This window comes from Lytechinus pictus, chromosome 6 (genome assembly GCF_037042905.1).
Source record: "Lytechinus pictus isolate F3 Inbred chromosome 6, Lp3.0, whole genome shotgun sequence".
NCBI lineage: Eukaryota > Metazoa > Echinodermata > Echinoidea > Temnopleuroida > Toxopneustidae > Lytechinus > Lytechinus pictus.
Genome location: NC_087250.1, coordinates 26,648,981 through 26,673,643, shown reverse-complemented (window position 1 = coordinate 26,673,643; position 24,663 = coordinate 26,648,981). Strand labels below are relative to the sequence as shown.

Here is a 24,663-nt window from a genome sequence, read left to right as displayed (position 1 = left end):
CTGGTATGTAGTAAAACCACTGTTATTGTAATAAAATCATTTGAAGACAAAATAGTAGGTTTTTATAAAGAAGTGCTGAGACATCGAAGCCTATACCACACAGAGGGGCTGCCGAAGTTACCTACCCCTTTCCGTATTTTGCATATTCATGGGAAAAACTGCCAGTTTGGAGTCCCCATCGAGGCAAAAAGCTGTTTCCGATACAGCAAAAATGTCAATTAAATGTCTCTTATATCTACTTGGGCTCAAAAGAGTAATTATTTTTCTATTAGCTGCATACAAAGAAGTGATAGGAAATTGAGCCTACCCCCTTATATGTTTTTCACACTGCACTTTGTTTCGTAACCCAGGGAAATTGATAGGGCTAAGTGAGAGGGGGGGGTGTTAATTGTGGTGCTAGCACCATAATTGTGGTGCTAGGAGATGCAGTGTGAAACGAAACTGAGCTAAGGAAGAGTAGGGCTAAGCATTAGCCAATCAAATAAGTCGAAATTGAACGTTAATTGTGCTCTGTAAGGTAACATCATCAATATTCATGAGCTGTGTGATAGCCAGGGGTTAAGGCGTTAACCCCTGATAAGCAAATAGTATGGGGTTAAGAGAGACAGTGTGAATCGAAAAAAGATAGAAAGATAGAAAAAAGACGATATTTCCAAATACATGTCAAGTACGAAAGAGGGTGAGGTAACTTTTAACAGGTTTCTGTAAAAATAGGCTTTAATATGCCAGGATTATATTGTGAGCAAATATCTCTTCAATAATTTACAAGATATCAATAAAAATAAAAAGCTGCTTCACTAAAATATGCGTTAAATCTACTCCTACTGTAGGTCTTTCGCATCATAAATTCATGCCCTTTATTATTGTACTTGCTTGCTCGCCTCGCTATCATGGCTATGCTCTTATCTTCTCTCTTCTCTTTTCTTCATTTCCCTTCTCTAAGCCCTTTTTTTTTTAATTGTTGTTTACTCATGATCTTTAAGGTATCCCAATTTCCGACGAAGGCACCTGCTTTCTTGGTTCTTACACATTCTTCCATGTACAATTTCTATAATGTATTTTACATTAATTGTTTTCTTTACTATATTAATGAAGTCATTTATGTGTATATTTATACATGAAAATGTATTAAATGTCATTTTGAATGAAATAGATGTTTACTTTATTTTAAATGAAGTTAAATTAAACAACAAAAAACTGCAACATTCCCTCAATAACGTTATTACTTTTAAAATGAGTGGGAATACTGAGTATAGTAACATTTATCTGAGAATTGAACTTGATTATCAAAAATTGAAATGTAAACTTCGCTTGAAAATTATCACGAAATAATGATTTTCACTATGAAATCTTTGTCGTATCACTGGGCCTATCATCCAGTATTATTTTGGTACACTGTACTTGTTATTTAGGTGGCGGAGATCATCATACTTACGGGGGCCGGGGGATTGATATAAACAAAGACGATAAGGGGAAACTCGACTTGAAAATATTTACATATCATGACGTTCAGTAATGAATACTGCTGTAAAAAATGGGGCGGGGGTGGGGCCGTTGACCCCTAAACACATTTCACGAAAAAAAATAAGTTAGAAGAAAGTGAAGGAAAGGAGGAGGAGGAAATATTGTATTTTCTGGATAATATGTTATAATCCGTCAAACAACATATCAGTGTATCAAAAACGTATTTTTGGCTCAATTGCTTCAGTCGCACACAGTTCCTTAGACATTTTGCCCCATACTCCATGTCTGGCCCCATAATTTTAATTTTTGAGGGCAGGATCCTACGCCAGTGGTAATGAATTTGGTTTGGATCAGATTATATCGCCACTAAAAAGTAATTCTAATTGATTTAAGCAGCGTTGAATCCCAAACTAACGGGACTGCAAGATTGTAAATAGTAGCCCGCAGGCTAGGTCAAGCATATCTGAAAATTTTTAAGAAAGCTTAATTTTGTTATGAATAATGCATATTTTATACAAGTACAGTTTTAAAGAGCGTGTTATATATAAACACAAAAATAGATTTTTTTTTCTCATTTTTTTCATATCTGCTTGAGATCAGTGGAAATGGACACTTGCCATTGGTGTATTCCTATATTCGATATCTCACTTTCACTTTTGTAGCGTTAGAGCTGTCACCCAGCAACATTTTTGATACATGAATGACGTATTTATGACATATGCAAGCGGAGATATGGCAAGTTACATTTCACCTTCCCCCCAAAGTTATTGATTTTTTACCAATGATAAAATTGGACATTAGCCAAAATGAATGCACGGTCACATGACCGCTCTCAACTAATTATTTGATTAGGATCCGATCCATCATTCTCATTATTTCTTATAACCCACTATCAGGCTAAAGGAGGTGCCAAGGCAGAGTTGACATGTCTCGAATTCATCAACTTCTGGTTGTGCTCCATCTTTGCCCATGCTGTGCCGCCCCCATCAGTCCTGAATAAGAACACATCCAAAGCCAAACAGAAATCTCCACCAATATTCATTGTTGGAACGCATCGAGACAGTGTGACGGGAGATGCAAATGAACAAAAGAAGAAGGTAATTAGTTAGTACTTTCATGTGCATTCATAATACAATTTTAATTCTGTTAACATAACAAGACTATACATTTATAGTTATTTTATGGTATATAATTTAGTTCTCTCACCTTTACAATATGCACAAAATGGCAAATACAAATGCACATCTTCTTGACATGATAATTGTATATCTGACGACCATTATTTATACCAAACATGGACACTGACAAGTCATATGAAAAATATATACACCATAAACTTACACAACGTTTTAACAATCCTTACATATTGGATATTAGCAAAAGTTGTAAATATTTATTTCCTGTATATATTTTTGTATTTTTATTTGTATTTTCCATTTGTATTTTGACGATTCTTTTTGGTGGTATGCATGTGTCCATTTATTCAAAATGTTCGAACAAAGGATACTTCTCCATGCATGTAAATTTCCTCTAATGACCAACTCTAAACCTTACTCAACTCAATAAAAGCTTTGATTCCATTAACCTATTTGTGTAAAGAAAGGTACTGATATATAAGTGAATTTCAAAAACGCATTATTGGGAACTCATTAGATTGAATTTATTTAAAAAATCATTTTTTGATAGAATTTCATTTACAGGCCTGGGTGGGTTTTAAGAGCACTGAATTGCTAGGTTTATTGTCAGTATATCTCTTGGCTAAGCAAACAAGCATACTTTTTATACAGATCACTGTTATTTATTTTAGTTTATCAAGCCAAAGTTAAGCCAAATACCTGATAATAACCTTTGCGACGTCGTGAAAACTAACCAAATAATTAGCAATGTAAACCACCCTTAATCCCGATAATCATGATCCCATTTTTTAATTTTCATCCTACCTTTTACCAGTAAAAACTGGGGTGTTTTAAGCATATTCTTCTAAAGTTTACGTTATTGGTAATCTACCCTTATCAGGCTCTGTAATGTATGCATATTATTTCAAAAGACTGAAGCAACTCACTCATTTCGCTCATTTGCCACATTTCTTTGAATAATTACATACCCCTTGACAGACTATTTTGATCATCACTCTGTCTTAGCTCTCTCGCATTTGATTATTAACTGCTATTCAGTAGTTAATATCATAACAAATCAATAAGAACATAAGCCGTCGAAAAAAAAAACCTGATCGGCCTTTAACCGAAATATGGTAGTATTACGAACACGTTGCACGTGCTAATTATGATTATTACACGCCACTGGAAAGAGGTTTTTGGTTTCCGTCTTCCAATTCCTGAAAATTTGCTCGTTTGCATTTTGAACTTTTAACTGTTATTATGTCCACGGTTTTATACCCGATTATACAAGCCCTGGGTCTTGGGATGTCCCTCAATTGTTTTTATATTTTCTGGTCAATATATTACTATCCTCCCCCCCCCCACGGCTTGGGCCGAATTTACGGTGATGGCATTTATGTAATCTGTAAATCGTAAGCAGGTCCCTCAATTGTTTTTTATATTCGTCATATGGGGCTGACGTGAGTTATACAAATACTTATGATACATGTAATTATATCTTTAAAAAGGGAGGATATTTTACTTTCGCAGGATTCTGGGTAAAATACTTAAACCTTATGCTTAAATTTTGAATGAAATGCCGGTCCCGGGGAGTGTTTCATGAAAGAAGTTGTCACACATTTTATCTGACAAGTCCTGTTTCATTCGACAAATAAGAACTATGCATCTCAGCCAATCAAAATAAACCAATTTATCTGACAAAAATATTGATGAAATGCTCCCCAGCTGTTAATTTTGATAAAATAGGCATATTTAAAAAAACTCAGTAAACTCAGTATCCTTTTGATATATATATATATATATATACATATATACATATTTTGGTTTTCATTTTCCTCCCAGATTGAATCTGCTTTCAAGAAGATTCGGAACACGATCAAGGGAAAGCCATTTCAATGCCATGTGGTCCCCCAGTACTATGCCGTTGAAAACAGCTTAGAGGATAAAGATGAAGAGGTATATGAACTATAACCAGATAGGTGTTTCATAAAGTTGTTTGAAAGTTATGAACGACTTTAAGCGCGACTGGTGATCTCCTCTCAGTCGCTATGAAGTGTATCAACTTTAATAAAAACTTGGTTTATGTGTTCGATAATTTACTTACACACGGCGTTATGAAACACACGCCAGGTGCGTATTGTTGGTAAAGTTATGTATGAATTAAGGCACTACTGGAGCATGTTTGCAGGCTCCAAGTCATCTACATAGGGGTATAATAGTATACAAATGATGCACAGATGTGAGTGCAACGGTAGGTTTTGTGAGCATAAGGTAACTATAGAACTGTTAAACCCATGATGTGCAGCCAAGTGGGTTTAGACTAGTCCCATAGTTACCGCATGCTAACTAGTCCTTTTTTGCAACGACTGAAATTGCGAAGTCAGCAACAAAAATCGTGAACTTCACAACTAAATTCCTGTATGAGCGACCGGACTTCAGAGTCACCATAGATATATTATTAAGCACAAGAAAGGTTCACCTGTGAAGTTACTTGTAACTTACGAACGGCTTTATGAAACACCAGGTACGTTAATTCTAAAAATGAAAAATGGGAGGCGTTTTTACTTTTGATGATAGGGCGATGTTAAAATCCACGAGAAAACTGTTATCATTAAGGTTTATTCTCTCAGACAATGCGTCATGAATATTCATGACCGTTCGAGTAGCTCAAGAGATGTGTCAGTATGGATAGGTCCAGCGCATTGGGTGTAGTTAACAGATACTTTTAATAATGCTCGTAGAAGTATTGTACAATAACTGTGGTCTGCTATGGATCGAAATCTTTAAAAAGAAAGAATATAGAGGCCTCGTAAACTCAAAGAAAAAAAAAAAATAAAGCCTGAAGATTCCGATGTTATGGCCATGCTTTTGAAAGATATGCGTTATATTACATATTGATCCTGTCATTTCCGCTAGCATACTGTTCATCAACATAATTATCTTTCATTGAGAGTATTGTGCAATATTACCTATAGGGTTATCTCTCTCTGCAATATATGTCAATTTTTAAACATCTTTAAATATGCGTCTGCATTTCTTGAATAAACTTGTGATAATTCATATGAACCTCGTTCACTATTATTGATGTTTTATATTGTATTTGCCTTTTAGCTGATTGCATTAAGGACACGTATAACAGAGGTTGCTGTGGACGAGCCTTATATGGGTGAAGAGATTCCTATCAGATGGCTCTTATTTGAAAAGGCACTAGCAGCGGATAAGATTCATTATATGTCTTTAGACGAGGTAAATGTCAGTTATTAAATCCAACTTTACATGTGTAATACAGTTCAGGGGTAAACGAATTAATATTGCTCTGATGACAAGAACATCATTATAGTGTTTCATAGTTTTTTATGAAGGAAAAAACAAAAGTAATTGAGCCTATATGTGTATATTTCTGGGGATATGGCTTGCATTTCAGCTTATACTTTTCACGAAATAAAACCCTTTTTTGTAGAAATCTGTTTTGTAGCATAACATAAAATACCTCACCCTTCAAAAACAATCGCTTAAGAGTACAAGCAAAATTGTCACTGATCAAGCAGTACAATGTTTCTGCAGAGAATTTATAATCCATGTATTATTCTTCCAGACCAAGGAACTGACGCGGAATATCGGAGTGGAATCTGAGCATGAGCTTTTTGCCATGCTAACCTTCTATCATGAACTTGGATACATAGTTTACTATGGAGATATTGATGACAAAGAGTCTCTCCTCAGAAACATAGTCATCTTGAATCCCCAGTGGCTAATCGATGTCTTCAAGCAAGTCATAACAATATTGGACCATAACGAACAGGTAAGTAATACAAATACCTTGGGCAATTGATGATCAAAGGCCTCCTTTCAGAGACACTGTCAGCTTGAATCCTCAATGGTTAAACGATGTCCTCAATTTATAACGATTTTTGACCCCAAAGAACTGGTGAATGAAATGAATTATATCCAACATTTAAGTAGCGCTTGATACAATGTTTCTAAGCGCTATATCCTATTACTCCGGTATTAGCACGGATAACCTGACGGGGTGCTCAAGTTTTCAAGGAATTCTTTCCTACCAGTTATCCATTTCGTTAGGATAATTTTGTTACCTGGCAACCATTGCCAAATGAAGTGCTGGACATTTTTGCACCACCCCTGAAATCAGATATAAAGGAGAGAGAATGAGAGATAGGTAGATATAATGAGAGAGGCAACGAGTGCATGAGAGTGAGAAATGATATGACATATTTTATAATATTAATCTATTTACTCAGTATTGCGATTTCCATATATAGAAAACTGGAATTTGCAACACAAGTAAAGTTACCGCAAATTTTGTTTCAGTATCGCCGAAATGTAGGGGTAGTTGCACTTATACTTGGCGTACTTGGTCAATTCAAAATCGATCATGCACTGGGAAAAGGAGCTGTACAGCACGTCCCAAAAATGTCCCTCTGACATAGGGCTAAGTAATTCCAAAATGTGGTAGTATTTTCAATGAAATGTACATGATTAAAACAGCTTATTTCATAATCTAACTTTTATGAAAATTTATTGGTCTCGCATTGGTTTTGGGATGGCTTGTCACATAATGATCCTTTTTTTTCAGGATGGGATCGTGAGCGATGCTTGGACAACCCTTGAAGATGGCATCCTGGACGATAGGTTGATTCAACATATGTGGACAGGTTTCCTTGAGCAGAAGGAAGCCTTGGTCCAACTCATGGCCAAGTTTGATCTCATTTGTGAGGCTCCAGTCATGCCAGGAGAACAATTCCAACCAGAAGAGGAGAAGACAAGATATTCCAAGGTAAAGTTCTTGTCATTATCATGAATAAAATAAGAAATTCAGTGAATGTGATTTACTAAGGGGAAAGTTCCCCTTTATCAACATTTATGAAATGAAACATTTCTAGTTAATTCACTCAATAAAGAAACTCTCTCTTGACGGATAGATAAATCCATATTTTTGTTGCATTGTTTCTAGAAGAGATGGAAGTGTTAGTCAATTGCATGAACAAATTTGAACTCATCTGTGAATCTTCCTTAGAACACACTTAGCAACAAACATGGGATTTAATAAATTCTGATGTAAGATTTTTGCCATGGTAAAGGGTTAAATGGGTATTGTGCTTGAAGGTAAATTTTCCTATTATTCATTAGATTTTAGAGAATATTATGCTCTAGGGGGAAATTTTCACTTAAAGTGCAATTACCAAATGAAGTTATTTGGTAACTTTGCTTGATAAAGGGAAGTCTTCTCCTCTGGAAATAGATTAAACCGTTATAGTTGGCAAGAAGGTTACCTTGGCCCGAAGCGATCTTAATGTAGTCCAATTCCTGACTAATTTTGATCTTTTCGTCAAGGTAGTTCAAAAAAGAAAACTTGGCAGAAGTAGAGGATAAGTTAAAGCTCTTGTCATGCTTATGGACTAAGTAATATCATTTCAAGGGCAACGTTCACTGTTACACAGCTACCGATTACAGAATGAATTTTAGTGAATTTGCTGCAAGAGAAAATTTTCCCACTTATGTTGTATTCATCATATGCCTATTTGGCCTTATCTTATCGAGAAGAAGGCTGCATTAGTACTCTTATTTAATGCTATAAAGTGTAATGTTTAATTGCTTAAGATTATTTTCAGGATTTTATTCCCGTGTTCTTTTAGTGTATTGACAATCACACGTTACTATCCATTTATCTGTTAATTAATCGTTGTTTTGTTTATTATGGTATGTATCAGGTGGACATTAAGAAGCCTTGCTCTCTGACATCTGCATTGCCATCCCACAAGTATTTTTTTAAGAATGTACTTTGAGGACAAGCTTTCCCTTTAGGCACATTTACCTCATTTCTTGGAGGAAGAATTCTCCTGAAGAGATCAATAAAGTTTATCAGTTGATAATTCATGGTTTGATTTGTTCTGATAGGTGTCAGATGACGCGGAGAGGGACATTAAGAAGCGCTATTACGTTCCATCCAGGTTCTCTGCTCGTTGCTCTCCAGAGGATATTGGACAGATCAAATCTTCCACAGACTTCTATATTGACTTTAGAGGGTTTCTACCAGGTGAGCTGTGATCTGTTGAAAAGAAGTTGTAACAAAAAAGTCCTAGTAATGATATGATTGCTGAAAAATACATGTACATGTATCACAAGGCCAATCATTTTTTTTAGCTAACAAGAATATATATTAATGATTCATATTCACATGTCTAGTTAAATTTACCAGTCATATGGCTTTGAGATAAAGATGATCGAGGATCCTCATCGGACAATCCATTTTCCATCCTCACCAATTTTTATATTCTCATCTGGCGCCTATAAATCACAAACTAAGCATTCTACTTTGGTCCTCCATATTGTGTATAAACTCCTATTTGCCTCAAGAACCATTTATTTCATTTCATAATATGTTATAACCATGTCAACTAATGTAATGTGTTTGTATAAATGTGAACTTTGGAAATAAACTGAACTGAACTGAATTCATTTTAGTTAACATGCATATATGCTAATGGTTCATGTACAAATTATGACTATTCATATTGGTATGTCATGGCTTTGAGATATTGATGATTTATCAGGTATAACAAGAATCCACATCCAACATAGTGCTAATCCATTTTTCAACCCGGGTTTAGTCTCTTGCTATGGGGATGGCCAGATTCACATCTGACTCACAGAAAGCCCACTACCTTCACTTTACTCTATTTCATTCATCCCCTCCCTCAACTCAACCTCCATTTAAGAAAACAATACTCCTCATCTTGCACAGGTATTAGCATAATTACACCCGCTTTTTACAATTGAACTAGTCCTAATGCTAGAACAGGTCCAAGGTCATGAAGGTACATACATGTAATGCAAAAGTTACCTAATGCACTGGACCAGGTGTATTATATGTAGAATGAAATGCTTTTTGCCAGTGGTAGTTAAAATATTGAAAATCCTCTAAAGCCAACGAAAATCAATAAAATGGCAGATTTACCATAATGTTCAACCTAGAAATAAGAGATTCATTGATGTTTGAAATCTGTGGTTTTAACGATTTGGTTGTCAGTATATACATGTATATATCTCTATTGTTGGAAACATTTTATTTTTCTCCTAAAATTATATTCATTTTTGATTTTCAATATATTTGTAACTTCAAAAAGATTTGCCTGACACTAACATGTTATCATTATTATGAAAGTGTATCTGTGTTGGTTGAAATAACACAAATTACCAATTTCTTGCTCTCAACTGAAGATTTTTTTTCAAAGTTACATCAGCATTTTCGGCTGACTTCAGCCTTCAGCAGCTATGTGACATGATATAGTGACAAATCGATAATCGGGTCATAAACATTCGGACACTTGTATTGCCCTTCGTCCTTATTGAAAAAAAGTTTAAATGCCCGGATGTAGATTGATCCTTTCACAATTCCCTCAAAGGACTGTGCACACCCTTTCCAATATAGAGCATATATTTGAGGACGGCTGCGGTCAGTAGCCGAAAAAAAATCAAGGTGACTATTCGAGATTGTTTTTCTTATGTGATGAGCAAAAAAATAAATCATCTGTTATTTATTATTATTATTTTAACTATTGTCATTATTGTTATAACTATTATTGTTCTTGTTAGTATGAATATGATTTTTGCTGTCCACAGATGGTTTGTTTCATCGTCTAATGACTAGAGCAGTGCGATGGATGATGGAGACGTATAATCAATCAGTTAATAGCTTATTCTATCGTCAGATCACTATCATGATTGGTAAACAACATCTTGCAAAACTGGAGATGTTGCCACCTCACGAAGCTACTATCAAGGTATATTACTTTAATTGACTCTGATATGACCCCTAGATAGACCTTTGACATTTCATTGGTGGTTTGATATCGATTTTACAGCCCATTTTGCAATTACATCATTTGTGCGATTTTGCACCCATACAAATCTGTACATTGCACGGGCCTTAAGATCGCCGAGGTGCTCCAGGGCTACACGTAAAAAAAAAACGCATACAATCGTAATTTCGAAGCTTCGTTATTCCGAAGGTTCGGATATTCCGAAGGGTCGTTATTCCGAAGGTTCGTATTTCCTAAGGTTCTTAATTCCGAAGGTTTGTTAGTCCGAAAACGAAATTAGGTTCGTAATTCCGAAGGTTCTTAGTCCGAAAACGAAGTGAGGTTCGTAATTCCGAAGGTTCGTTAATCCGAAAAAGAAATGAGGTTCATAATTCCGAAGGTTTGTTAGTCCGAAAACTAAATGATTAACTAACCTTATTTCGTTTTCGGACTAACAAACCTTCGGAACAACGAACCTTATTTCGTTTTCGAATTAACGAACCTTCGAAATAACGTACCTTATTTCGTTTTCGGATTAACGAACCTTCGGAACATCGAACCTTATTTCGTTTTCGGATTATCGAACCTTTGGAATAACGAACCTTCGGAATAACACCACAAATGTTCTGATTAATGAACCCTTTTACGTTTTCGGATTAACGAACATCGAGGTATAGGCAATTTGCGTGTTTCGGAATTACGAACCTTCGGAATTACGAAGTGTAACCAAGAAAAAAAAAGTTTACACCGTGCATGTGTACAACGATCAACATACATCGCTCATACTGCATTTGTATTTGCATCCAAATTCATAAATTATTTCACCTCATAAAGTATTCTTTCTATTGCACACATTAACATTCATTATGATTATATTATACACTGTAAAGTGCGTCCCCCTGTTGCATCCACAAATGTAATAACGCCCACAAATGTAATAACGCCCACAAATGTAATAACACTTTACCCGCAAATGTAATAACGCCCACAAATGTAATAACACTTTACCCACAAATGTAATAATGCACTTTACCCACAAAAGTAATAATTTTTGATCTCCCACAAATGTAATAATGACTTTACCCACAAATGTAATAAATTTGAAGGGATTTTTTGCGAATTCGTTCTAAACTAAAATCCTATAGTAATGCGTTCATATAGTACAAGTCCAAAGTCTTTTTTCCAAACCCGGTTGTTTCAAAATTATAATATACGTCCAAAGTCTTTTTCCAGACCCGGTTAATTAAAAAATTATAATGCAAGTCCAAAGTCTTTTTTTCAGACCCGGTTGTTTCAAAACTTATAATATAAGTCAAAAGGCTTTTTTCCAGACCCGGTTGTTTAAGAAATTATAATATGCTTCCAAAGTCTTTTTTCCAGACCCGGTTGTTTAAAAAATTATTATATACGTCCAAAGTCTTTTTTCCATACCCGGTTGTTTCAAAAATTATAATATACGTCCAAAGTCTTTTTTCCAGACCCGGTTGTTTCAAAAATTATAATATAAGTCCAAAGTCTTTTTTTTCAGACCCGTTTGTTCCAAAAATTTTAATAAAAGTCCAAAGTCTTTTTCCAGACCCGTTTATTTCAAAAATTATAATATAAGTCCATACTAAGATACGATAATGATATTCCAGTGGAATAAAATTGAGAATCGAGCTTAGTCTTTTCTCCAGACCCAGTTAATTAAAACTAGTGGAATTAATGTCTTTGTTGTTGTTTCGACTTATACGGCGTATATTGTGAATATATGCACTAAGAGTAAATTGAGAATCAAGCGTAGTCTTTTCTCCAGACCCGGTTACTTAAAACTAAAAACTTAACCCTATAGCAATGCGTTCATATAGCACAAAAGTACAAAGTCTTTATTCCAGACCCGGATAATTAAACAATTACAATATAAGTCCAAAGTCTTTCCTGTAGACCCGGCTATTAAAAATGAATTAAAAAACTTCAAATCTAAGACCAATTTTCCAAAGTTTCACCCAGTAAAAAAAATATGTCTTTACCCCACACCCATTTTTTTTTATAATACTAGGACCCCTACAAAACATTGTAATAATGCATGGGTAAAGCAAACATCCTTTCTCCAGACTTGGTTATTATTTGAAAAAAATAAAATATTTTTTACAAATATTCTAAAACGAATACCCAATAATCTAATTACTGTGGAATAACATGAAGACCGATTGTCGAAGATCGACTTTCCTCCAGACACAATTATTTAAAGAAAAAAAATCAATAAAACCCAACCCCCCAAAACGAATCTTAGAACCAACAATCCTCCAAATTAAGACCATGCATGTAGAAAAGCACATGTTTAGAGCGTTGTCTTTATTCCAGACCCAGTAGTTTAAAAACGATTTAAACAATCTTAAAAACATAAGACTTTGTCATATTCTTATTTTTGTGGAATAACACGAGTATTATGCTTAGTCTTTCGTCTAGACCCGGTTATTTAAAAGATAAACAAATATTGAAAAAAAAATCACAGCTAAGACCAATCTTCAAAATTAAACCCACTTAAAATGCTTGGGCTTAGAGTGTTGTCTTTACCCCTCACCCAGTTCTCTTTAAAATACAAATTAAGTGAAACATTAATCTTAAAACTTAGGCCCCAGCATCTTCCAAAGTATAAAACCCTTGTGATAACGCATATTTACTTTGACCAGACCAGTTTATAAAAAAAAAAACAGAACTAAAAAAGATTAACCCTCTTCCAGCCTAACATCCTGTAATAAATGATGTAATTAAACATTCATTTTTTCTTCCAGGCAAAGAAATTTATAATAAAAAAAAACAACATCAAAACTTAGAGTCCGGGGAGCATTTCATGAAAGGAGTTGTCTGACGTTTTATCCGACCCTGGTAGCACTGCTTCTTAGCCAATCAACATCAAGAACACTTGTCAGATCTGACAACTTGTCTGACATAAATGTTGATGAAATACTCCCCCAATCATCTTATTCATGTTGAACAGGTACAAGAATATGATTGAGTCTTAGTTATGAGGATTTCATTTATCTTATTTTTTAAATGACAAGGTCTGGAATAAAGAAAACTCTCTAAATTTTATTGATTGAAGGTTCTTAGTTTGAAGGATAGTTGGGCCTTAGATTCTGTTATTCTTTTTTAATGATTTTGGTTATTTTGAAATAATTGGGTCTGGAGGAAAGACTACGCTATATTTCCATGTTATTTAACATTTACAAGAGAGTTGGGGTCTTTGTTACTTTTCCACCAGTTTTAATTAACTGGGTTTGGAAAAAAGACTAAGCTCGATTCTCATTTTATACCACTAGAATATCATTATAGTATCTTAGTATGGACTTATATTATAATTTTTGAAATAAACGGGTCTGAAAAAAGACTTTGGACTAATATTATAATTTTTGAAACAACCGGGTCTGGAAAAAAGACTTTGGACGTGTATAATAATTTTTGAAACAACCGGGTCTGGAAAAAAGATTTGGAATTGTACTATAATGTTTTATTAACTGGGTCTGGAAAAAAGACTTTGGATTTATATTACGATTTTTGAAACAACTGGGTCTGGAAAAAAGACTTTGGACGTATATTATAATTTTTGAAACAACCGGGTCTGGAATAAAGACTTTGGACGTATATTATGATTTTTTTTAAAAACCGGGTCTGGAAAAAAGACTTTGGACTTGCATTATAATTTCTTAATTAACCGGGTCTGGAAAAAAGACTTTGGACGTATATTATAATTTTGAAACAAGCGGGTCTGGAAAAAGACTTTGGAATTGTACTATAATTTTTTATTAACCGGGTCTGGAAAGAAGACTTTGCACTTTTGTGCTTCATGAACGCATTACTATAGGATTTTAGTTTAGAACAGATTCGCCAAAAATCCCTTCAAATTTGTGGGTAAAGTCATTATTACATTTGTGGGCGATCAAAAATTATTACATTTGTGGGTAAAGTGCATTATTACATTTGTGGGTGAAATTATCACATTTGTGGGTAAAGTGTTATTACATTTGTGGGCGTTATTACATTTGTGGGCGATTATTACATTTGTGGGTGTAACACCCCCCTCCCCCCCCCAAAAAAAAAAAAAAAAAAAAAAAAAAACCCTGAGATTTATCGATTTTTTTTTTTTCATTCACGCATGAGTGAGCAAAAACGATTTGAAGAGGCAATACCAAAAAGTCACTTGGCGGGCTGTATCTGGGTTTCAAAAAGAAAACCACATTTAAAAAAAAAGTTCAATATCTGCTCTTAATTTGATACCTCAATTTAAAAAAAAATGGTCAAGAAATAAAAAGTTCTGGTTATTTGAAATATGGCTTGAATTTCGATCATTTCATGAAACGAAGATGTTTTACAGGCTACCGTTCAAACTCACTCGACACTCCGACTCTTACAGTCAGCCATGCATTAAGTCGTTTGCTAACCGTGCGATAGCCGACATGGATTCGAACTTAAATGTCACCATTGTGGTCAACTAGGACACAAATTGAAATCGTGTCCTTTCTATTAGGCCAAGAAGAGAGTGCCACTTGTGAAAGAAATGATAGAAATGTAAAAGAGTTGTCTCATGAATCCGTCTTAGATTTCCCTATTCCCCCCAGCGTTTCCCCTGTTGATGCGAGATCGGTGGAAAATGATCAGAATACATTTATTAAGAGTAAAGTAATATCCTTGCAGCATGGATTAATCCCAAACTTTAACAAAGGCATTCCACTGTGTTTTTTAAACGTTAGAGGTCTTGTAAATAAATTTGATGATTCTAAATATGTTTTTTCAAGGGCGCTGTCTGATGTTGGAATAATCGGACTCAATGAAACCTTCTGCAGTGACGATATATATGACATATTTCCTTAAAGGATTTTCAAATCTTTCGCAAGGATCGCAACAGTCGAGGCGGTGGTGTATTAGTTTACGTGTCAGCCGCACTATCGGTATCTCGTAAAGTTGATCTTGAATGTGAAGACTTAGAAATGATTTGCCTTGAAGTCCGACCAAAATTTTCTTCACCTTTTATGTACACTTGTTTATATCGACCGCCAAATGCTACAAAGGACTTTTTCTACAAACTTGACAATGTTCTTAATAAAATGCCAGACAATAATGAAGTAGTTTTTATGGGTGATTTAAATTGCAATTTTGATAAAGATAGATCATTACCAGAAACACGCGCTCTGGAAGCACTGAATGAAACTTATCAATTTGTTCAAATGATTAACACTCCTACAAGGGTGACGCAATCAACAAGTAGTATTATTGATGTACTAACAGTGTACGAAACCATAATTATTTACGGAATATGGTGTGATAACCTTATCTATCAGTGATCATTTTATGATTTTTGGAATTTTGTGTGGTAAAAATTTTAAAAAAGAATCCAAATGTATCACTTATAGATCATTTAAAAAGTTCAATGAGAATAGTTTTAAGCATGATTTATGCAGATTGGAGTTTTCTAAATAGTGACGAAGGTGTTGAATTTTTATGGCAAAAAATGGAAGCAATCCTTATTGAATGTCGTAAATGCTCATTTGCCTATTAAGTCACGGAGAGTTAAAGAAAAACATACACCATGGATAACAAGTGATATACGAGATGTTATGATACAACGAGATAAAAAAATAAAGAAATTTATGAAATCAAAATCAGAAGAACACTGGGCCATGTATAAACAAAGTATAAATACAGTTAATATTATGGTCAAATCTAATAAAAAGAAATATTTTCATAATAAATGTTTTTATTGTAAAAATAACAGCAGCGAATTATGGAAATGTATTAAAGAATTATTACCTTCAAAACATAAATCTTCCTTGAATAAGATTGTTTTTGATGGAAATGAATATGATGATCCACTGAATATTGCCAACCATTTTAATGATTATTTTGTGTCAGTTACTAAAGACTTGATTGACGATTTTAGTCATGTCACTGATATTAATTCTTCACCACATCAAACTGATTATCCAAACTCATCCCAATAAAATTTTCTTTTTAACTTACCGATAGTAAATTCCGATCAAGTCACAAAGGCTATTAAAACTTTAAATACAAATTCGTCTTGTGGCCTTGATGGAATAAGTTGTAAAATGATTAAATTATGTTGTCACGTTTTGATTCCTTCTTTAGTATCTTTGATAAACAATTCTTTTTCATCCTGCTCTTTTCCATTGGAATGGAAGGAAGCTGAAATTTTCCCCTTCATAAAAAGGGTAGTACTGAAGAAATTAGTAATTATAGGCCGATTTCAGTGTTAAGTATTGTTTCCAAGATTGTAGAAAAGATTGTTAATACAGAACTAGATTCGTTTCTGAATGTTTCTGGATTATTATGTGAAAGCCAATTCGGGTTTAGAAAATACCATTCAACTGAAACTGCATTAGTATATATGGTTTATGATTGGTATACAAGTATTAATAATGGGAAAATGGTCGGGGTAATTTTCATTGATTTGAAAAAGGCCTTCAATTCGGTAGATTTGGATTTGCTGTTATTAAAATTGCAAAAAATATGGTTTCTCATCAGACTCAATCAAATGGTTTAATTCTTATCTATTTAATAGATCACAACGTGTTAATATAAATGGGGTACTTTCTGAAACTAAAGAGATGCGGAAAGGAGTACCGCAGGGATCCATATTGGGCCCAAAATTATTTTCCATATTTATAAATGATATGCCTAATGTAATGAAACACTCTAAAATAGTTATGTACGCAGACGACACATCTATTTATGCTGAAGGTGATAGTTTAGCTGAAATACAAAATAAATTACAATTGGATTGAGAAAATATAGCCTGCTGGTTAGAAGAAAACCGTATGATGATGAATTATGAAAAAAAAATGTATGATTATTGGTACACGTGTTCGACTTGCAAACTCTATTCATTCCAATGAATCTCGGTTAAAAATAATTTGTAATGGTCACGAGATTATACAAGTTCAATCCTCTGAATGTTTAGGTATACTTATTGATAATGAATTATCATGGAAAGAACATGTATCTAAAGTAGCCAATAATGTTAGCAGGAAGTTAGGTATCCTACGAAGGTTAAAAGGTTGTGTCAAATGAAAATACTTTACTAACTTTAAATAATGCTATGGTTTTGCCAATTCTAGATTATTGTTGTATTGTCTGGGGGAGGGGGGGGGGGTAAATTAAAAAAAGATACCGAAAGATTGAATAAGTTACAGAAAAGAGCTGCAAGGATAATTTTAAATGCCCATTTCTTGACGCCTTCTGAAAATTTATTTGCCCTCTTAGACTGGAAAAGATTTGAAGATAGAGTTCGCATTTTCAGATTTATTTTAATGTTCGAATGTATGAAATGTATTGCTCCCACTTGTCTGTCCAAACTATTTACTTTTAGGAAAGAAATTCATTCACACTGTGCAAGAAGTTCCTCACAAAATAAGTTACACTTCCCAAAATGTCACATTGAATCATTCAAACACTCATTTCATTATCAAGCCGTCTCATTATGGAATAGTCTTCAACCTAAACCTCAAAACATAAATTCCCTCTCAATTTTTAAGAAATATTCAAACGATAACCTCAGTTGCAGTTTTTTTTCTCCAATAGTAGATATCTCCGATGTCAATTTCGATTATTATGTTCTATGTATGTATATTCCCTTCTTTCCAATGATGTGCGTAGTTAATAGTGATTTATAGTTTCATTTATATCTTACTTCTATATATTATGTTCTATTACAATGTATGTATATTTTCTGTTAATTTTACTGTGTATAATAAGATATATTGTGATTGTTTTTTAATATGCAGGACCCCAAGGGAGAGCAATTCTTATGTTGATTGGGTATCCTGTTGAAATATTGTTAATAAATAAAAATAAATAAATAAATAAGTGATTTTCAGGCCTGAAAACATGCCTCATACGGAGTTTTCTTCCTCCGTATAATATTGCAAATTGTGCAAAAGCTTTTGTTTTGAGCACAAATAAAAACTCAAACTCTATACTTTCTTACAATGTCCCTCTCGATATGAGGCACATCTTAGATGGGTCAGCAGCCATATTTTTTTTCCATAAGGATACAATACGAGATTTTCTAACATTTCTGAGTAGCATAATGTCAAGAGTTATGATTGGCTGAATATGTTTTCAAAACAACAGGTAATTTGAAGACATAACGACATGGTGAGTGTAGCCTTGCAGAGTGTGGAAGCATTGAGATTTTTATGGGTGTGTGGTCTCTATGACCTAACAAAGCGAAGTATTCTTGTTTTTTTTAGCTGCTAAATGTACTTAGCCTATGAAAAGCTGGCTGCTGACACACTTAAAATACATGTACCTCTTCTAAAACCTATGTCATGTTAAATCTTAGATCTACAGCTTTATCATAATCATTATCGTTCATTAACAATGCAGAAACCCTTTAGTCGTGAATATCACCTGGATAAAAGAAGCTGCTATTTTGAGGACCTGCCGACTGACTAATGGGTCAAATAAATTCATTGACATTTTCATAACGCGGAAGTAAAAATAATGTGAAGCAAACTAAAAGGCTAAATTTAGATCAAGTTGCACGCTCATGTTCAGAACGATAGCACCCATAAACGTGTATGGTACAATCAAGCAGCCTTGTATATCTCCTTATCGTTAGCCATTGGACGTGCCTGTCTATTAGAGCCACCAAAAAGGACATCGAAAACGTTACCACTCACCAATGTAGACAGGTGAACTTTATTGACATAAGTCATATTCCTTTCCAATGCAAAAAAGTAGCCAATAAATAGCATCTTCGGACAGGTGGCCGGTAGTACAGGTTTGACTAATGTCTATTTTCTTTGATCTTGGATGTTTTAGGTGACTGTATACCAATATTCTGGAAAAGAAAGTGATAATCATCAACTTCCCGCTCCAAGTGCCGTCAAAGATGTGAGTACTTCGTAACGATAACGTTCAGTTGTAAGAAATACAATTTCATTGGAAGATTTGTATGAGAAGAAGTGTTTTATTAACCCTCTTGTCATTGATTTGCTCTGAATCAATCTAAATAACGATTTCGGTAGCTTGTATCAGTTTTTAATGAAAAGTACTGACCTTTTTTTAATGAGTTGCTACCCTGATATCTTACTAATAATTTTGAGTGACCATTTGTGACCAACCACCCTAAAACCAACAATAAGTCGTGAGGTAAGGTTATCTGTAAATAGCCAAAAAGCAAGTTGGTATTCATAAAGCGAAATTTAAAAGGGTAATACATGTACCTCTTCTTCATACTGTTAACAATTTCAAGTTGTAAATAAGAATCAGCGGCGTAACAGGGGTTGGTGGCCAGGGGGGGGGGGAGGCAAGAGCCAACAATTTCCCGGTCATATCATGGTATGAACAAGCGTAGTGGTGTAATGAGGCGACCATTTTGAGAGGGCCAGATATTGCGTAAAGGGCAGAATTTATCTTTAAAAAACAGTTGCGAGCGAAGCACAAATTTTGACCTTTTTAATACAAAAATCAAATTTTGTGATAGATTTTGACATGATATCCAGAAAAGAATATATTTTTATGGTCTGTACGCCACTGTGAACAGGATTCTTAGCGGCAGTAGAGTAAAAAAAAACCGTGGGGCGCAGTATGACACATGTGCTAAAAAGCTGCTTAATATAAGTCCCGTGAATCTAACTTTCAGATATTTTTGAAATTATATTCAGTAAATAAAATGCTATCCTACACTTTTCCTTTGCTTTTCTTTACTCCTTTTTTGTTTTTCTTGTTTGTAGAACTTTTGGGGGCCAATAACGCAACCCTTCCATACTCCTATACGGCCATTTAAACCTCTCAGATTGCCGCTAATTTCATCAAATTGTGGGAATATACAGAATATAGCTTTTACACAACGCATTTATTCAACCCAGTTGTGTAATGAACCAAATATATTTGAGGGGGCAAAACATAGCAATGTGGGAAAATTTACATCCTACATCCACTGCATGCTGGTTCTACTCTTTCTATTTGTCATTGATTTGTGTATGTATGGTTTTTTATTGTTTATATGATATTGTATTTTGTACCTTTTAATGGATGTGAATAAAGTGAATTGAATTGAATTTAATTTTTAAAAGTCGCCAGCGTGCAAAGCGAGCTGGGAATTAAAATTGCCTATTGAAATTAGTTTCTAATTATGTGATAGATTTTTCCTTTATATTCAGCAAATAACATATTTTGGTTACACTTCGTAATTCCGAAGGATCGTAGTTCCGAAGGTTCGTAATTCCGAAACACGTAAATTGCCTATACCTCGATGTTCGTTAATCCAAAAACGTAAAAGGTTTCGTTAATCCGAACATTTGTGGCGTCATTCCGAAGGTTCGATAATCCGAAAACGAAATAAGGTTCGATGTTCGGAAGGTTCATTAATCCGAAAACGAAATAAGGTTCGTTGTTCCGAAGGTTCGTTAATCCGAAAACGAAATAAGGTTCGTTGTTTCGAAGGTTCGTTAGTCCGAAAACGAAATAAGGTTCGTTAATCATTTCGTTTTCGGACTAACGAACCTGCGGAATTACGAACCTCATTTCGTTTTCAGATTAACGAACCTTCGGAATTACGAACCTCATTTCGTTTTCGGACTAACGAACCTTCGGGATTACGAACCTTATTTCGTTTTCGGATTAACGAACCTTCGGAATTACGAGCCTTCGGAAATACGAACCTTCGGAATAACCGAACCTTCGGATTAACGAAGCTTCGGAATTACGAAAGTATGCGATATATTTTATTGTTTCCATTCATGTCATTCTACGTTGTCTCCTATAAATACTGTTATTTCCTCTTGGGTGTGGTACCAAGACCCCCCCCCCTGTTTGATTTGATTTGATTTATTGATTTCTGTTTCCACAACATAATTATGATAAATATAATATAACAAGGTCGAATATAATGCGAGACATAATAAAATATATATAACAAAATCTTAGATTTAAGGAACACAATTCAATAAATAAAGTTACCAAAGATGACATTTGTATTCAAAAGCAAAACGGAGGGTCTTGCCGAGAAACAAAGCTTGTACAAAAGGCAAGCCCCTAACTTAGTTTCATTACAAAATTACAAGCAAGCTTATAGCACAATGTTGTATGCAGTCCATCTTTCTTCCCGCTCTTTATTTTCAATCCTCGGCAGCCCGGTCGTCTTATTATCTTTTTTTTTCTTGTCCCTTTTCTTTGTTTTTTAATTTAACTTTTGACTAATTCCATTCTGCCTTCGTGTTCCGCTATTTTTGCCACTTTGTCATCTTTTAATTAATTTCCCATCATGCAATTGCATTACATAAGCCTATTTCGAAATGATTTGTTCTTTGTCAAAATAATGTTCTTCTCTTGTACCTTTTCCCGCTTTTTTTTCCTTTTCCATAAAAAAAATCTTCGTTTTCGTTCCCCCTTTCCCCTTCCCTTCCCTTTCCTTTTCCTCTTTTCCTGTTCCCCTTTCCTTTTCTTTCTCCCTCATTTTTTTTCTTTTTCCCGTTTTTTTTTTTTCTGGTGAAATCCGCCAGGGGGGGGGGGGGGCAGCTTGCCCCCCCCCCCGCCTGTAACGCCACTGATAAGAATAGAAAAGAAGATTTTTGGGAGGTTTCATTGAAAGTACACAAACTTCATGCTTGATTAAACCCTGACTTCTATACATTGTCTTCTTATTTCTTAATTAAAGCTCTCGCTGACTTTCTTCTACATTCAATCAAGTACTTGTGTTGGCTATCGCTGATCAATTTGGACAAGTCATATATTATTTTAAAGCTTAGTACGACCCGAAAAATCTCAAAATTTGTTTTGAGTAAGAAGGTGCGTTTTGAGTGGCTGGTCGCATTTGTCCTTAGACAGAATTTGGATATTGATTTTTAAAGGATTACTCAGGGCTGGAATAATCACATCTGAATAAAAAGCGTAAAAATTCACTAAGTAAAACGCTTGAAGGTTCATCAAAATCGGATAAGAAATAACGAAGTTTAAACTTAATACTTTTGGAAAACAGTTGCATGCACTCTGTGATAAAACATATTTATTAGGTAGGCTAATGACGTCAGGTTCCCACTTTCCTGGCTTCGTATGTTATTACATGAAATCATTATTATGTGATATTTTGCATACAGTATGATGTGTGTCTCTAGTACACAAAATAAGTTGCAACAATCAATATGTATTAAATCAGTTGTTAATCCATTTTTATAATAGAAAAATATTTTCTTGCAATAAAGTGTACAAGAATAGTTGGGGATATTACACCATAAGCTTGTTCATTCCGCAGTGGGGGAGGGGAGGAAAATATAACCCCCCCCCTTAATTTGCTTAGTGCCTATCTAGGTGTTAATTAATCCTGGGGCTCACATTGTCTGGTTAATGAGATACATAAACCCTTTCAGGATGATTAGATGACCATAAAAATATTCAACTTTCAAGTCAATATACACCAAATCCTTTTTTGCGCTTCTAGCTTTCATTATTTTATCAAGTGATGTAATTATCATTGATATAATTACTTAAATTGATTGCCCCATTTCAAAGTCTGAATAAAAAATAAAAAAAACAGTCCACATGTGCGTTTGCATTAGAGGATTTGTGAGATAGGTATTCTCTTCATAAATTAGAAAAAAATAATCCCTTTTTCTGATCTTAATATCAACATTTTCAGCTAGCGCTTCACGCTGGCATTATTTGACTGGAGAAATGTGTATTCTATTTACGAAGTACTACAAACAGTCCTTAAATGTCGATTTTCACGTCTCGATATAAAAGCAAATAGGTTGGGCTTTTCTCTCGCAATATTTGATTAATGAGATTAGTGTGATGTTCATATACGTATTACAAAAAAGTGCTTAGTATTTTTCTGTGTTAAGGTGTAAATCTTAAAAAAAATGCACCGCAAGCTCCGCACTCGCATTACTAGACAATGGTGAGATTAGGTAAGCTCTTCATGAATTCCTAGCAACAGTCCTTGACATGTATATTTTAAAGTGAGAAAAGGCATACCTGGTCTTAAGCACGCGAAGCAGTCAGTTATACGTACATAAAAATGTTCCACGTGCCCCCTCCCACATGCTGTGATCTACGGTACGCCATTGGCATTGCATTTTCATTGGAAATTGCATGGAAATAAAATTTCATAACTTTGCTTTTCCTTGTATGATATTGATGAAATCTTTGTCTGATGTTACTTTATCATGTTTATTAGTTCAAATCATGATCAATTTCTAAGACTGCCGCGATGCCGATACTACCCCGTCGACGGAAAATCTGCGCTAGTCTGAATAATCCCGCTAAACCACTGATCTATTTCCGTGGCAGAAAGGCGTAGGGGCAAGCTGTATAACGCCAAATTGATTATGAAAGGATTATCATATTTTATTTCAAAATAATTTCAGCCTGGTCTGCCTGGAGTACACTCACTCCTTTAATGACCTTGTTATTTTTTTGCAGGTAATGGATTTTGTGATACGGACACTCGATAGTCTTTGTGAACAATGGGCGAAGGGAATCCGGTATGACATCTGTGTGCTCTGCCCAATTTGTACAGAGATGAAACTTCGCCTCCAAGAATGTTTCAAGCAGGAGGAACTCCTATGCGGAAGTCATGTAGTCACCACATCTGAAGTCAAGTCAAAATTTGGTAGGTTGATTAACTGATAAATGTACCTTATGTGAGGGCGTCGCGGTCTAGAGGTAAAATGCGGTCAATAATTTAACATGTTGACATTTTCGCACGCATTACAAATTCGTCTGCAATATAGCCGTGCCATGGCAGTGCATACTATATTTCGTGGCGCAAAAAAATAGTAGTCACACCACGCGCGGGGTGCGTTTTTTTTTCCGTACCGCTAACGCGTCACATTCTGTAATTTAAAGATAGAGCGACTTGAGCAGAGGCCGTAATTTGTCTACGAATGCCTCAGCTATCTCGATCCCGCGCGCGTGCTATACAAAAGTACCTTAGGGGTAACAATTCCGGCAGCCAAACTGGTTGGAACATACTTCTTCTCTACTTTTGTTGATAATGTTAACAAATATTTTACTATTACCATTACAATAAATAAGCATGTACACCAATAATGATACTCAATAGTTTCTCATCATTTGATTGCATTGATTTACATTGGGCATAACAGGGATGTGAATAATATCACCAGTGTTGTGTTTGTTACAGATTGATGAAGATGGTGTTGGAAAAACGATATAATAGAAAGATTAAATGAGAACAAAGTTTGAAATTTAATATTTATTTTATGAGTAATTCGGAGGGAGAGATTACAGGAGATCCC

The 24,663-nt window shown here is 34.6% G+C and overlaps 1 protein-coding gene across 1 annotated transcript in view; it reads left to right on the top strand.

Annotated features, from left to right (window-relative positions):
• The window catches only part of LOC135154575 (probable serine/threonine-protein kinase roco4), a 40,486-nt gene extending 16,037 nt beyond the window's left edge, over positions 1 to 24,449 (top strand). The window contains exons 4-12 of the mRNA XM_064101292.1: positions 2,361 to 2,561; positions 4,425 to 4,538; positions 5,694 to 5,828; positions 6,178 to 6,384; positions 7,177 to 7,377; positions 8,499 to 8,637; positions 10,224 to 10,384; positions 19,223 to 19,294; positions 23,825 to 24,449. Coding sequence (XP_063957362.1) covers positions 2,361 to 2,561; positions 4,425 to 4,538; positions 5,694 to 5,828; positions 6,178 to 6,384; positions 7,177 to 7,377; positions 8,499 to 8,637; positions 10,224 to 10,384; positions 19,223 to 19,294; positions 23,825 to 24,031 — 1,437 coding nt within the window. The 3' untranslated portion in view covers positions 24,032 to 24,449. The remainder of the gene's footprint in view (positions 1 to 2,360; positions 2,562 to 4,424; positions 4,539 to 5,693; positions 5,829 to 6,177; positions 6,385 to 7,176; positions 7,378 to 8,498; positions 8,638 to 10,223; positions 10,385 to 19,222; positions 19,295 to 23,824) is intronic.
• Positions 24,450 to 24,663: the final 214 nt, after the last annotated feature.